The 15,821-nt window shown below is 36.1% G+C and overlaps 1 protein-coding gene across 4 annotated transcripts in view; it reads left to right on the top strand.

Moving 5' to 3' along the window:
* The window catches only part of LOC104013318 (macrophage mannose receptor 1), a 33,100-nt gene extending 18,146 nt beyond the window's left edge, over nt 1-14,954 (top strand). For all 4 annotated transcript variants that reach the window (XM_009465806.2, XM_087776106.1, XM_087776112.1 and 1 more), the window contains 15 exons: nt 619-657; nt 764-927; nt 2,051-2,118; nt 2,549-2,649; nt 3,307-3,449; nt 4,616-4,721; nt 5,534-5,730; nt 6,176-6,278; nt 6,951-7,180; nt 8,375-8,540; nt 10,092-10,244; nt 11,785-11,901; nt 12,169-12,336; nt 13,515-13,550; nt 13,901-14,954. In XM_009465806.2, the coding sequence (XP_009464081.1) occupies nt 619-657; nt 764-927; nt 2,051-2,118; nt 2,549-2,649; nt 3,307-3,449; nt 4,616-4,721; nt 5,534-5,730; nt 6,176-6,278; nt 6,951-7,180; nt 8,375-8,540; nt 10,092-10,244; nt 11,785-11,901; nt 12,169-12,336; nt 13,515-13,550; nt 13,901-14,100 (1,991 nt within the window). In that variant the 3' untranslated portion in view covers nt 14,101-14,954. The remainder of the gene's footprint in view (nt 1-618; nt 658-763; nt 928-2,050; nt 2,119-2,548; nt 2,650-3,306; nt 3,450-4,615; nt 4,722-5,533; nt 5,731-6,175; nt 6,279-6,950; nt 7,181-8,374; nt 8,541-10,091; nt 10,245-11,784; nt 11,902-12,168; nt 12,337-13,514; nt 13,551-13,900) is intronic.
* Nucleotides 14,955-15,821: the final 867 nt, after the last annotated feature.

The following is a 15,821-nucleotide window of genomic DNA, read 5'->3' on the forward strand; positions in this document are numbered from 1 at the left end:
CTCTTGGTCTTGCATGTTTAGAGATACATTGCTCCAATATCCCACTCTGTGTGATGTGGAAATTTTTCATTTAAATTATTTCTCAAAAGCTGATGCATTTTCAGTCAAATGTGATTCTTCACAAAGTAGTTTCACAGAAAAAAAAAAAGTTTCACAAACAAATGGATACTAATAAAATTTAAAATATTTTGAGGCAAACATTTGTTTAGTACTTGAATTTCTTGTTCAGATACAAGACAATGTCTATAAAGAATCTTAGTATTGTGCAAAGTATACCAACATTGAAGTAAGGTATTTTCACTCTTTTGTATTCTTTCAGAAACAAGTACTCTTTCAGACTAACTCCAGTCACCTCATTTAGGCAACATTCAGGATGTACAAGATGCACTTACCAAAAACCTACCAAGACAGAGATGCAGGGCTGTAATACATCTGTTATTCCCCAAACATCCATTTTTGCTTTGCACCAAAGATACTACATAAATATATTCTGCATTGAATATGTAAAATATGGAAAATTGATAGATATAAAGATCATTTCCACTAATTGAACACTTATAGTGGCTCAACATTTGAGAAACATTTTACATCTTCATTTTTTTTCCCATTTCATTACAGGGACACCCTTGAAACCAGAACCTCTGGGCTCTTCTGCCAGTAAGCTTCTGCTTATTTTCTCTTATCTAAAGGGTGGTATCATGTAACAACATCAGCTTTGTGTAAGGACCATGAAGAATACAGAGATTCCTCTTCTGTGTTGCAGCATATGAAGTCACGGAAGATGGCTGGATTTTAAAAGGGGACAAACAATATTTTTTCAGCACAGAAAAGACGTCTATGGAGAAAGCCAGAACATTCTGCAAAAGCAATCATGGAGATCTTGCTACTATTGGAAATAACAGTGAAAGAAAATTTTTGTGGAAATGTGTAAGAGGAAATTTGATTATGTTATACCATATATGGCCTATATACCCTGCTGCATATGCTTGTGAAGTACAGGAGAATGTGCTTGTTGCACAATATTACTACATTTTATTAGCATTAGATTTAAATGTCCAATGAAAAAATATTTATTCTACAGATAGAGCTTCTCTTTAGGAAAATAAATATAAAAGAATTTACCATTTACTAGGGTGTGTATATTCTTGTATATTCTAATCTAAATAGAGTTCTGCCCACGACCAAACATGTATAAGGAGCAATGAACAGGCAGATTAGGTGTATACTGTGAAAACTGTCCCTTTGCTAGGGTGGTTACCTCTCATCTGAATATCGTATTCTAGAATACAGTGTTATGTGTAGATGTGAGGCTACTGCCAGCGTAGCTCTGATGGTCACATACCGCATCATGTTGCTGAACGAAACAACTTTTCAAAGAAAGGTTTAGCCTGGTCCAGGTCAGGGACTGATGAACTTGGACCTTCATGAATTAGTTTTCCTGCAACACATATCAAAACTGTTCATGTGTTTCAAGGGCACTATCTACACATTGTCTGAGATGGTTCTGATGGGCACATGCCAAAGCCGTGGCAGAGGCATGCTAACAATTCAACAGCATGGATGTTGCCTCAAACCTCTGCTGTAATCCTGTTTGGTTTACTAATACCAAAGTGGCCACACAAGCTCCTTTCTGTTTCACACTATTAGATGCTTTCTTTTATTATGTGGGAAAAGATATGAAAGGAGAGGACAGACAGCTTGAGACACAGGAATTACCCGGCTGCTTGAGAACAAGAAAGTACTGAAAACTTTTATACTAAGTTTTTTCTCAAGTCTTCCTTGTTTCTTTTCAAATTGAGACCAAAACTTCGAAAGCTTCGATCATACCAGTAATGCAGCCAAAACTGGGAAAGCAGCAATAAAGATAATAAAGCAAAAGTATGTGTTGTATGGTACTTACTTCAACAGGGGTCCTCTCTGGTGACTACACATTCATTTATACAATGTGTATTCATCTATTTGCTTCCATAGCGCAAAATTTACACTTTTTCATATTAGGTAACTACTAAATATTAGAAAGAACTAACTAAAAGTACATTTTTGTGTTTAGATCTTAAAAAATGGCAAATTGGAGACGTATCTCATAGGATTAATTCAGAATGCTGATCGACAGTTTAGGTAGGTGAAAAAGATACATCAAGATTCATAAACAGCGGTTGTAGAAGTTTTGTACTGCCAGAGATCCTTCTGGAGGGACCACTGCAAGGGAGTTAAACGCAGATTCAGAGAGTTAAATTGCATGTTGAAACGTGTGCTCTCCTTTGGTTTAACTACATTGTAAAAACACTGTTTTTAATGGCATTTTTATAGGGAATATAGATGCTATGAATACATAGATAATGTCTGTTAAAAATAAAGGTATTTTTGCTCTTTGACTTGACATGCATTTCATTATCTAAGGTCTTTTAATCCTAATAGAAACTCAATTTACAGACAGACTCAGCTGTATTTTTTTTTTAATATTTTTAGCATGTTAAGGTAGATTTTTCTGAACTGTTCCAGGAACATTGAGCAACTGCTACTGTTTTGTTGTTGGTTTTTTTTTCAGCTGGTTGGATGGAAGCTTGGTGCACTATGCAGCTTGGGCACAGGGTGAGCCCAACTTTGCAGATACTCAAGAAAATTGTGTGATCTTAAATAAAAAGGATGGTGAGTTCCACAACTTTTTTTTAAAAGTATTTTTATGGGCACTGCTCTTCCCTTGTTTGTTAAAAATATCTTGCCAACTTTAGTCCATTCTTTCCTAGCAATTTGGGAAAATATGCATAATAAAGTATAGTCATTATATCTGAGGTTTCTTCAGGGGCAATATTAGCCATAAAAGTGGAATATAAGAAATTGATTTTAATGGGGAATGCAGGGACATTTTGATCACTGATTTTTCAGCTGCACAAACAATATGTTCTATTCAAGTCAAGAGCAAATTGGTCTTTCAAAAAAATAATTAGAGAATAGTTAGCAAATGAATAGAACATATATGGAGTTTCACATTTTACAGTGTTTTCACCGATAAAGTGTTACCTTACACTTGCATGTTTCAGTGCAACCAAGCTGTTTGGTGGGCTCTACTCAGAGGTCATGGAGCTGCCATATCAGCCCTCTTGCATGGCCACTACTTCCACAGTCACAGCAGGACCAAGGTCCTACTGTAACCAGTGATGATAGGAGGTAGAGTTGAGCTGAAGGATGTTCTCTCACATTCCCAGGCAGATTGCTTTCAAACCTACAAGCACGGAAGCCAGTGCACTTTCCCACAAATTTCAATCTTATTCAGTGTCTTATTATCTATATTTAAATTGATTTCAGGCTTGTGGAATGATGTCAGCTGTGGTTTTTCAAATGGCTATATTTGTGAGAGGCACAGGAATTTTACAAATGCAACACTTCCTTCAGCAGTACCTTCACCTCCTGGAGGATGTCCTGAAGATTGGCTTTTATTTAAAAACCAGGTATGATAACATCCATCTAAGCACAATCATATCAGTCCTTGGGAAGGTTCTTAAAGATATACAAGAGGCCTTTCAAATCTCAGATATCTTTTGACAGTGATTATCCAAAGTCGCATTAAAAATTGAACCAGTTGCCTAATTCTTGCAAAATGGTGGTTTTACAGATTTTTAATTGTTTAATTGGTCATCTGAGATACATTGGAAAAACTGCTACATTGTATATAGTTTAAAAAAAATTGAACTGAATTCAACTGAAAGTACCAACTATAGCGTAAAATTAGTCATTTGAGCTGGAATGAGTCAGAAATAAGGCCAAATTTTTCCAAACCGGCTTCAATGTAATGCTTGTCTCTTCCCAAAAGGGACAAACTTCATGTGCTTATTAAGCAAGGGTTCTATTTTCTAGTATATACAATATTGCTATGAAAGCACCCATGGATACTCACACCAGTGGATTTTATGCCAGTGTACCTTTTTTGCATTTTTATTACAGTCTTCAGAGTTGTTATCTTCCACAAACTATGCAAGATAATTCTCTGACAGTGCTGCTGGCGTGCCACAGAGCAGAGGGTGAGCTGTAAACATGGAGAGGACACACTAGGCACACTCCTAATTAGCAAAACCATTTCAGGGTGAATGTGTATTGGTAATGTGATCACTACACACTTTTTAAGAAATCATGAGTCATATACTTCCATTAATAAAAGAGCTGTAAAATGAAAAAGGCTGAATACACACATGAGAGCACACTGACCATAGGCTCTAGGTCAAAAACGTTTTTCAGAAAGCTCAGATGATTCCACATTAAACCCTGGGCTGGGCCTTTCTTATAGAGTCAGCACTTCTTTGTCTTTTACTAATGATGGAGTACAGCTTCTCAAAATCTCTGAGTTGGTTAACACATTAGATTCTCATCAGACTCCTACTGTGTTTTGTAAATGGTTGGTTGAGTTTTGTTGCGATTTTCTCAGTCCCTCACAGAAAGACACAGCGTAAGTTTCAAATTGGTGAATGGTTTTGACTAGGTTCCAGAGCTGAGTCCTTGTTAACTTTGAAAAATTATTTTGTGGGTCTGAGTTGGGCTAATTTCTACTTAAACTAGTGCAATTCAAACCTAAATTCCTTTTGCTGCCACTCACTAAGAGTCTATACTAATTTTTCCCTAGTGTTACAAATTTTTTGGCTCTTCCTATGAATACTGGCATACTGCAAGAACAACTTGTATGAGCCTTGGAGGAAACCTGGCGAGCATACATAATGAACAAGTACAAGGTATAGTGCCACAGCTCTTTAGGTAATAGATAGGATTTAGTCTGTATACACTGGTCATTTCCTGCAAAAAGAACATGGCAAAAAGAGATAGTATGTAAATGCGTAATATATATACTCAACATGGGTTATATGCCCATAGCATGAAACATTTTTGGAAGAACTGGAACGATCTGTCTAGGGCATGCTAGTGATGCTAAGGGTTGCTTCCTCCTGTTCCATGCAAACTGCTTCATATTATTTATAGGGTATGAATTAGCATAAAATAACAAATTCAGACCTGGCATTTGTAGTTTTAGACGGAGAAAGAAAAGTAATCCATGGTCTGTTTCTGCCAGAAATAGAAAGGGATATATTACTATACCTCTCTGAAATGACTGCCTAAATTCTGCAACTTAATTCAGCAGTAGAATGTCAGAGGAAGGCACGTTTTCACCTTGCCTATGTTCCCGGGCTTCCATTTGCAGCTGTATACAGCTACACATTTCCATCAGTCAATCAGCTCATCCTGAGTGTTGTAAGTGAAGTAAGTGAACTCAGTAGATAATACTGTGGTCAGGCAGGTTTTTTTGTATCTTTCCTCTTTCCAGTCTTGCTTCATAGTTCCAAATACTTTCACTCTTTGAGACTTTTTACAGGCAAAGGCTTGCCATAACCTTGAAATAATAAACTTGGGTGAATTTCTGATCAAATGCTAATTAAAATGTATTTACAAGACTTGAACTAATCAAAATACTTAGAGATTTGTTTATGAGCTGATGTCTTGACTGATGACATGACATGTTAATTTTTTTTTCTGTTGGCTTTTTTCCCAGCTTTTCTCACTTACCATTTGAAGGATGTTTCAAATGATCCCTGGATTGGCTTGAATGATATACTCAGTGAACTCAACTTTGTTTGGACTGATGGAAGTGCTGTCTCCTATACAAACTGGGCTCCAGATTCCCCAAAACTTGTAGAACCTGTTTTGTTTCCCAGTCTACATCCAGAAGACGGCCACAATCTGCAACAGGTAAATACTGTTGAGTGTTTACCATGAAGTTAAATCTGAGGAGCAATATCACTTCAAGTAAATAGATCACTTTGCCACGGACTTTGCCTCAGCCTTCTCCCCAAGTCGTTCATCTATCTTTACACTGGGATTAGCAATAAAAAGTTTCAATGTTTGAGTATTCTAGCTATCTCAGAGCACAAAATGGCATTGAATTCACACTGAATTGAAAGATTGAATAAAGATTGGATAGATTGAATAAAGTTTTCTTTTTCATAGTAATTTGCTGTTCATTTTGGAGAAAATGTAAATGCAACATTAGAATTTTAGAAGTTAACACACGTAGTGAAACTACCTAGGGGGTTATAACTTCTTTTATAACTTTTATAACATACAACTATGTTTTATAGCTTCTTTTATAACTTCTAATATCAATGAACTCATACTCTTTCGCTTACTCCAACAGTTCGATTGTGTTTCTCTGAAGAGAGGTCATGCTGATGACACCGGAAAATGGAACAATGAGGAGTGTTATAAGTCCACAGGGTATATATGCCAGAAGAATAGTGGTGAGTACTGTATCACTAATCTTGAAATCTATAACACCACGATTAAAATCACTTTTCTTCTTTAACATGCTTTAGGTCAGTTATCTTTTTTTTTTTTTTTTTAAGTAAAGGATCAGGAAAACCTAAGGGCTCATCTTGCATCCCAGTGTTACTTAGCAATGTTTTGGAGGAGGGAATGATAAAATATCAGAATTTAGGAAAGCAAAATTATTTTATTTTTAAAAGTGTAATTAAATAGCTAAAAAACACAAACATTTTAATTACATAAGTTCATAATGATCTATAGATTATCATAACTGGTACGTTTTACATTTATCCAAATAAACCTGATGATAGTGACAAAGTTGCTAAGCCACAAAGAGTATTTTAAAAACACGCAAGGTAGGTGTGTTTTTTGACTGATGGAGTTAATTTACCTCTGCAATATAAGATACTGTGAATTTACTGATTCAAAATTCTCAGAGGCTGAAATGTATTTCTTTCATCCAGAAAGTTCACTGTTGTTTTGAAGTTATCTGTTACTTATAAACAACTAATCAGAAGGTATTCCATTCCATTAGCAATTTTCTGCTAGGTTTATAAATAATGAAGATGTTATTCAGTCGCTGAAGTCAAATATGCGGCCTCCAGATTTAACTGTTCTTGGGGTGGGTTTTTTCCTTATTCCGACAGATCCTGAACTCTTTAAGTCATCAGCAACGCTGGACTTTGCTTTTGACCATTCTGGTGGCATTAGCTATTCTGTCACCCATTCCAAAATGAATTGGGAGGAAGCACAGAAGAACTGCAATAACAATGCCTCAGAACTTGCCAGCATTTTAGACCCATATAGCCAGGCACTGTTGTTCTTACTTGCACAGGAATATGGAGAGCCTCTGTGGATTGGTCTTAACAGCAATGTGGTAAGAACACATACATTACATACAGGTAGCCAAGCTGACACTGGACCTGATCTTTATGCTCTCATCTTGTAACCTATAGGAACTGCTGACAGTGTAGTGCTGAAAACAGCATGTTACATCAGTACAGTACCCATTTATGCTGGAGTTCTTCAAATAAGACTCATACAGTGGAGATTTTAATGAACTAAGAACTCTTACATGCTTCAGCACAAGGAAACGCTCCTGCAAAACAGTATATAACAATGCTGTGTGTTGTTGGGAGTCATTTAAAGGGTCTCAAATATAAATTGTAAAATTTCCCACATTTTGAGTTTATTTTAATCTAAAAGATATTCCAGGAACAACACGCATCCTGCCCTCCTCCCGTGTGTTTATGTACCTCAGTGATCAGTGACAGGATACCTCGGGTCGCACATCTGAGACCTGCAAAGGAATGGTTTTTACATGTATGTTTATGCTCACACATTCTACTAGAGTAGTCTCATTTATGGTAGTAGTAGCAAAATACAGTTGCAAACAGAAACAGGAGGAAAAATTAGTTAAGGGAATCTGGAGGCTATATGATACGGTACATATTGACCAACGGATATATTTTTTTATTTGAAAATGCAATTGGTGTAATTGCTCCCATTAAGAACTTAGAATATTATGGAAAAAAAAATCCTTTCTGTTTGTGAGATGTCTACATCAGTTGTATGACAGGGGAGGGTGAACATTTGGATGGTAGGTGTGTTTTGACATGCTACACTCTTCCCCGTGAATCACAGTCACGATAACTACAACAAAAGCTATGGTGATCAGCGCTGCTTGTTAAGAACACTCCTACTCACACTCCCATTTTCCACGCAGACCTTTGGGTGGTCATACCAACATGATGTCTTATCTGACTCCCAGTTTTATGCCTTCTCTCATGCCTCCTTTCTTTTTTCCCTTCCATTTCTCAGTGCTTGAAAAATGCTCTGAATTAATGTTAGATACTTTTTGGAGGGCACAAAAAAAAAAATCATTCTGCATTCACATTTGTGGATAACAGACACTGCACATTTTGTTGCAGTTAGCATTTACAAGCGCAAAAAGGGGGCATTGTAAGCACACAATTCCATACTGGTTACATCAGAGTCCTCCTGAGGATCCTGTGTAGTAGCTATGTCACTCTTAGCAACCTTGAAATTACGATATAGATTTTGCTTCCAGACCAATGGCAAGTATCAATGGATTGATAGATGGAGATTAGTTTACAGCAAGTGGTCCAGCGGGGAACCAAAAGAGACATTAGCATGTGTCTACCTAGACACTGATGGCACCTGGAAGACAGCTTCTTGCAAGGAAAAACTCTCTTCTGTCTGCAAAAAATCAGATGGTAAGCAATTAAATATGTGTGTTTTAACTAGAGGGTGTGTAGATTTATCAACTGTGCTAAATATAGTAAGCTACTGGAAAAATACTTGTTTTATACACTAGTATATAGGAAGACATGAGTAGCTAACTAACTAGCTCTAAATATTGACACGAATTCTTCCTGGAAGTAAATCAATTCATAATAATAATTACCAAAACCCTAAGAAACAAAGGCTTGAATACTCCTGAACTTCTTCACTATTCATTCTAATAGGAAAAGTAATTCTCTTGCTATGAGATCTCTTTTGATTAGGTATCAGATGAAATTCTGTATCCAGTTTGGGGCACCAAAGTTTGAAAAGGCTCTCAGTGACCTAGGGTTTTCAGATGACCAGGAAACAAGAATTTAAAGGAAAGATTATAATTGGAGTTGGACAAAAGACTAAGAGAAACCAGGTTATCAATTTTAAATATTAAAAATGAGCCCTAAGGAATGGAATCAAATTCTTCCTTATGTCTGATATGATTTGGAACAGACTTAAATAAAGCAAGGAAAACCTTCTAATTTTATCAGTACAGAAGCCTTTAATAAATACTTTGGACAGGTCAGGGAATCTCCATCACTACAGGTTGCTAAGAACAGACAGGACAAACATCCGTTAGAAATTATATAATTATATATCAACTTCATGTCACCTGTGAGCACAAAGATGAAGTAAATAACCCCTTGAGGAGCCTTCCAAGCACAAAATTCTACAATTTCTATGGAAATAAGTATAAATATGATTTCACAATTTAGCTATATTTTTGGTTTTGTCAACATTATGGAAGATCTTGAATCACTAGAAAATTTAAAATTGCATACCAAATTACATTCTAAGATGTTGTAATTTGACAAAAATCCCCAGATTTTATATATAATGTCTCTTTGCACTTTAATAGTCTGGAAATCTAATTTGAAAGCTGAACATTCCTTAATAGGGAAAGAAATAGACTGTAGAAGTCTCACAGGAAGAAAATGTAATTTGGCAGAACATTTAATTTTCGTTCCATCTGCATTTATCTTCTCATCCAAAATCTTCCTATTATATCACTCACTATGGAATTTATTCAGGATGCAGTTTAATAAAAAATCCTGCAAGCCATGTTTAGTTATACCAACACTTTCATTCACAATCACAGTTTCTGCTATAAGGTTTTGACCCTGTCAAAAAATGAGACTGAAGTGTCAGAAGACATTTTAAAAATAGCAGTTTTAACTAATTAGGCAGATATCTATGCCAGAAAACCAGCTAAATATTTTATTGACTAGAGTAACTACAAAAATCATCATTAGACAGAATCTATACTTCTTATAGACTAGTGTATTTCTGATCACCTTGATAAATAAAAATGAAGCAAAATATGCTCTCAAACACAAAATCAAAGCCATATTCAAGCTCTTTTTAGTACATGCTTCATTTCTTCTATGATGACAAACCTAATATAGTCTGTTTAGTTTTGTCTTCCCAGTATAATGGGAAAAACAAATTTTATAAAATAACTGGATTCCAACTACCTGATCTCTTATCAGTAATGGCCCCTACCGAGCCACCGCAACTTCCTGGAAAATGCCCGGAATCAATAGGACACAAATCTTGGATACCTTTCCATGGTCACTGCTATTACTTTGAGGCCTCCAGGAAAAGAAGCTGGTCTCAAGCTCATCAGGAATGTGCCCGACTAGGTGAGTGTTTTCTTTTAGAAAGACTGAAGATGTAATTAAACACAAAAAATAATGGGTGATATTGCTAAGCAAATCTTAATTTACTTTAAAACTTCAAACTTAATGCTTTTTAGCTTGCTTTTCTGAGCATGCTTTTTCACAATAAAACGATACTTTGTCAAAGACAGAGGCATCCGACATCTCAAATACCAGGTGAAATATGAATATCTCAAAAATATGAAATTCCTACTAGTTTCATGGAAATCAGTAATTGGGTAGAGAGAAAAACACTTTTATAGTCCCACTAAGGCTCAGACCATAGGATTAGCTTTCTCTTCCCCAAACAAGAGGGAATCCACACACAGTGTAAATTAGGAGACACAAACTCATAGGAAAGTTGTCTTTGTTAGTTCCAGGGCACAGTTTATTAATTGGATCTCACTGACTGGACAACAAATGAGATGGAGGAGTTATTTAGCTTTCATGAACCAGTAAAACATACCCAGCCATGCAGCTCCTGCTCTGGAACAGCTCTCACTGCTGTCTACGATCTGGAGAGAAGAGCTGTATGTAGATCAGAGGAGAGAAAAAGACACTTTACTCCACATTTCCAATTTTTCCTGGCTATTCACTGAGAATTGCTGTGATGCAGCATGCATTTCAGTGTGAGTAAGAATAGGAAACATCCTATATATTAGCACTATATGTCTGAGTGATAGCCTTTTCAGCGTAAGAGAGAATACAAGGATTTCTAGCAGCACTTCCTCATGTGTATGAAAACACTGACCTATGACTGAGTAAACAGAAAAGTAGTTTTGCAAAGGCATTTTACTTTACAGCTACAGGACAACAGAATTCCTGAAATGGTTCTGTACAAAGATAAATCACAGAACTGCTAGAAGAAGTAATCATTACACTAATAACCAGAATAAAAGGTTGCATTTGGACATTGGTCCATATTCTAAATTCCTGCAATTTTGCCTACACGCTACCCATTGGCCAGGCCAGGAAGGTGGTCATTTCCTGATGACCCCAACACAGCTTTGTGTATTTGTAATGCCAGGGCATATGGCAATTATAAATCAACTTCTGGATATCTTCTGGACCACAGCCTCTAGCTGCTTACACATCCTATCTACCCTTGCAGTACACAGCATCAAGCACTGCCAAAAATGCTGCCCAGCCACTGGTGGGTGACAGAGCTGTAGTGGCAACATGCATGGTGCTGACTAACTACATCATATGTACCACTTTCAGCCTACTTGCATCACATTCTGGGGTGTGGTTGGGCCTGTCCAAAAAGTATTGCAGGAGAGCAATTTTTCTTCTCTAAAATACCAAAGGCTAAACAAAAATCCTTGTCTTTGTGCTGATTTGCATCCATACAGCTCACAGTCATGCTCAAAATACAATATAGCGATATAATAACCATAACGAGACTAGTTAATATTACGTGCAAGAATTAGTGTCTTTTATATCCTTTTGCATATCTTTTATGTGTTTATTGACTTAAGCTGTAAGAAAATGAGACATTGTGATGTGTTCATTAATATTTTTTCAGCTGCTAATTTGGTATCAGTAGGAGACTATTCTGAAGCAAACTTTCTGTCAGACACCATTAAGATACTCCATGGAAAATCACCAAACTTTTGGATAGGGCTAAAGGAAAAAGACAGAGGTAATATCTTCAATATTTAATCATACATTACCACATCATACAATATGATATGTTAGATTAAAAATAAAGCAACTTTGTATACTTGAATGTACACATACATAAAAAAAATACAAAGTTTATGTCAAAGCATGCTTACATATGCTTAGAAATGTAACTGAAACATTTAATTACCTATTTGTGTTATAAATGTTTGTTTTCCCCATCACAACTTATTCTATCTATCTGAACCCCTGTATTTTATACACATATGCTCATTTTAAATATTAGGACAGTGGGTATGGACAGACAAATCTTCAATGGACTTTGTCAACTGGCAAATAGGAGAACCTTCAAACAAAAGGCATAAAGAGTGTGGAGAAGTATGTGCATTATCTGGCTACTGGAACACCAACGTCTGTTCTTTCAAAAAAGGATATATCTGTAAAAAAACAAAAAGTAAGCAATATTTCTAATACATTAAGATTAATAATGCCTGACAGTGTATGTTCATTGTGTAACGTAACAATGTAAACCATTACAGGTTTGTGTGCAAACAAATAGCAGGATTTGGCTACCTAAATACTGAGGACCCCCACATGACTTCCAACTGCCTCCTCAGAAGGCTGCATCTCCCATAAGTCCTGTAAAATTACCATCAGCCCCATGCAGCATTCATGAATACTTCAGACCCCTATGTGTAGGCAAAAGAATGGTCAAAGACCCCTCATTTTTAATAAAAAGTCAGTTTTCAGTAGAAGTTTCCCTCAAATATCACACAATCTAAGTTCAAAAGCAGCATTTTTTTTAATTTCAGCTGAATATATTCTCCAAAAAAAAAATCTTGTTCTGATGACTGCAATGAAAACTCTGTCTTGTAGAAATTCTGGGATTGGTAACTCCTTTCATTACTGTCCTCTGAGCTGATGGATTAGAGGAATAAGATAACATACATTCTTGTGGCACTCTTTATCTACAGTGTGACAGAATCCTGTTTAATAAAATGCTGGTACTCCCCTGATAGCAAAATTATCATCTGCAAGAAAATGCATGAGTTCGATTACCAACTGAGATTAAATGAAACTGGTCCAGAACACGAACATTTTGTTCAGTTAAACTTCATATTTCTGTTCACCTTTCCTTTACCTCATAAATTTAAGAAGTGCAATTACCATAGGAACCACATCCACATGGAATGGTTGTCTCTGACAGAAGGGGCTAAATTCACAGAAGACTCTTTTTAGCTCAAGTAAAATGCTCATGACATATTTCTAACACTCAAGACATCCATTCAGGAAATTTTTCCCGTTTCAGAAAACACCTTAAAATTATGAAAGATCTTGTAGGCAGTTTCGTAGAAATGAATATATTTGAAAACACTTGTAGAAGTAACAGAAATCTGGCTCTATTCTCATGTCTTGGGTATCTCTACCAAGGAGGTCCGATGCTCTTGGAATGAAAGAGCAGAGCATTCTACTAGAGATTTACACATGCTTAGCTCCATCTCTCCGGGAGAGCAATTGTCATCAGCAAGTGGATTTAGGGGGAATTGTCAGGAGCATCTGGACTTAGGAACTTTAAAATGACTCATTTTTTTTAAAGCACTCAGAATAAACATGTTTTTTTCCTTCTGAAAGCTCCTGAAAGCACAGGGATGTCACCAGAAAATACAGGTAAGCATACTTCCTTTTAAGTAGAATTACAAGGAGATGCTCAAATATAACAAGAATATAATTTTATAGCTTCTAGGTATGAATTTTGAGAATATTTAAAACTAAAGAGTCCATAAACTTCATCTGTATCTAGATATAGGAAATAGAGGTAATTCTGAAGTAAACTGCTTTTTGATCAGATTTAATTATTTTTTACTTGGTTTTGTTAGTAAAAAAAACCCCAGTTTTTGAACTGAAAATCTACACACATATTGCATTTGTCTGACTTTTAGTTGAAGAAATACCATTTATTACTGGATTCTGAAATCTCTTAAGATCAAAGCTATTTATTCCATTTCATCCACTTACAGAAGGGAAAACGGAGAAAGTACTTTCCTCCAGCATCATTTGGCTGTTCGTTCTTCTAGCCTTTTCTATAGTTGCAGCTGGAAGTATAGTTTATTTCTACTTGAGGAAGAAAAGACAAAACCAGCTAGACATTTCAACCAGAATGAGTGGACCAGAAGCAACTGCGGATATCCAAGAAAAAGATGCACATACGGACGTGTAGTCTGACAAAATACCTGTATGTTCCAACTAACAAAAAACAGTCTATGAATCCATGAAACCTGATGCCAGCTTTGCATTTACCTACCCAGATAATAGTCTTCTCTCTTCACAAATATAAAGTTTATGGATTTATATAAATACACACACATACATACTCCCTCCAAAATTCCCTCCAAAGTGTTAGTTTCTTTTGTTTGTTAAGTTTGAGGAGTACACATACATTTTTCACACAAATGAGGATGGCTGAACAGTTGGCTGCAGAGGTGTTAGGGCAAAACTCTGACAGATATTTACTACGTGAAATTGTTTTATTTAACTCAATGTAGAGAGTCTCCTTTTTGCTCATATCTTTACCTTATTTTTTCCTGCTGTATTGCTTCAGTGTTATCTAGACTATGATGGGAAACACTGCTCATTTCAGATTTTCATCATTTTCAGTTTATGACATTATATTTTCATTCATGTAAAACCTATTATAATACCTGCATCTGTGAATTAAATATTATTTTCTTACCAAAAAATAGATGGAAAGAGGGGAAAAAATTGAAAAGACTCCTTTATGCTTACTTCTAGTCTGAACTTTGGGAATAATTATGCCATTTCCTGCAGCCTTGCACTTTTGTTGTAAATATCAACATTTTTCTGCCAGGTTCAAATTAATAATAAAAATACAACAGTAGATGATCTTTCCATTGGGTTTTATTTCAGTAATGATGCTTTCAGTATGCAGAGATGCCCCTTTTAAAATCCAAGCATGTATAATAACTGGCTACCCTATACTGCATTATATAACTCTCCAGTTTAGATAAATAAAATCATTGATATACTTTCTGAAAATAAATTCTTCTATTTTTTCGTTGTAGTTTCATTTGATAAAGTACTGCCTAGATCCCCTTTCAGCTTTTCTTCAATTGTACACAATAGCAGCGTTTGCCTCAGGGGGCAGTTTATCATTCTGCATATTTTAAGACATGCATCATCCCTCCCGAGTTATGAAAACACCTTTCTCCAAGCTACAGGCACGTGGCACTAACAGGCCTCAGTGAAGAAGCATACGGAGGAGCAGAGCTAGAGCAGAGGAGCTTCTGTAATGGGAAACATTCTATCTTTGGCCCTTCTGTGAGAACTGTAGTCAGAATTTCTTACCCTCTCCCTATGCTTAAGGCCTCTGACTGACAAGAAGATGATCCCACTCTAAAGATTTTCAAAAAGAAGAGAATATCCGGAATAAGTGGTACATGTGGAATAGATTTCTGCACCAGGACATCTGTGCCTATGCCTGAGCAGCTTGAGAACACACTTGTATTACCTCTATTATTTACCTTTTTTCTAGATATCCAGTAAACAATAAAGGCTCCTAAGTAAAAATGTTTTTGATGATAGCTACTTAGAATGGAAGTACCTCCTTCCTTTAGGAATAATTACTTCAGTTGTTTTATCAAGGGCTATCTTAAAACATGGGGCACCCCTGCTAACATGTTTCCTCCTGAGCTTTCATTTTTTTCCCCTGCACTCCTTTGCTGGATGGACACACATTATTCTACACCTTTGGCTAAGTTTGTAAAGAAGGTTCACCAACCGCAGATATAGAAGGACGTCTAAAGATTGTTTGGCTTTCCCTTTCTGGTATGTCTGTACGACATTACTTAACCAAGAGACCTGGTAAAAAATAAAACCAAAACCAACAAAACCCCCCTACAGGTTACTTAAAATAGCACTTAA

Source organism: Nipponia nippon, unplaced genomic scaffold (genome assembly GCF_047370975.1).
Source record: "Nipponia nippon isolate SJK-2023a ecotype South Korea unplaced genomic scaffold, ASM4737097v1 scaffold_1, whole genome shotgun sequence".
NCBI classification, from domain to species: Eukaryota; Metazoa; Chordata; class Aves; order Pelecaniformes; family Threskiornithidae; genus Nipponia; species Nipponia nippon.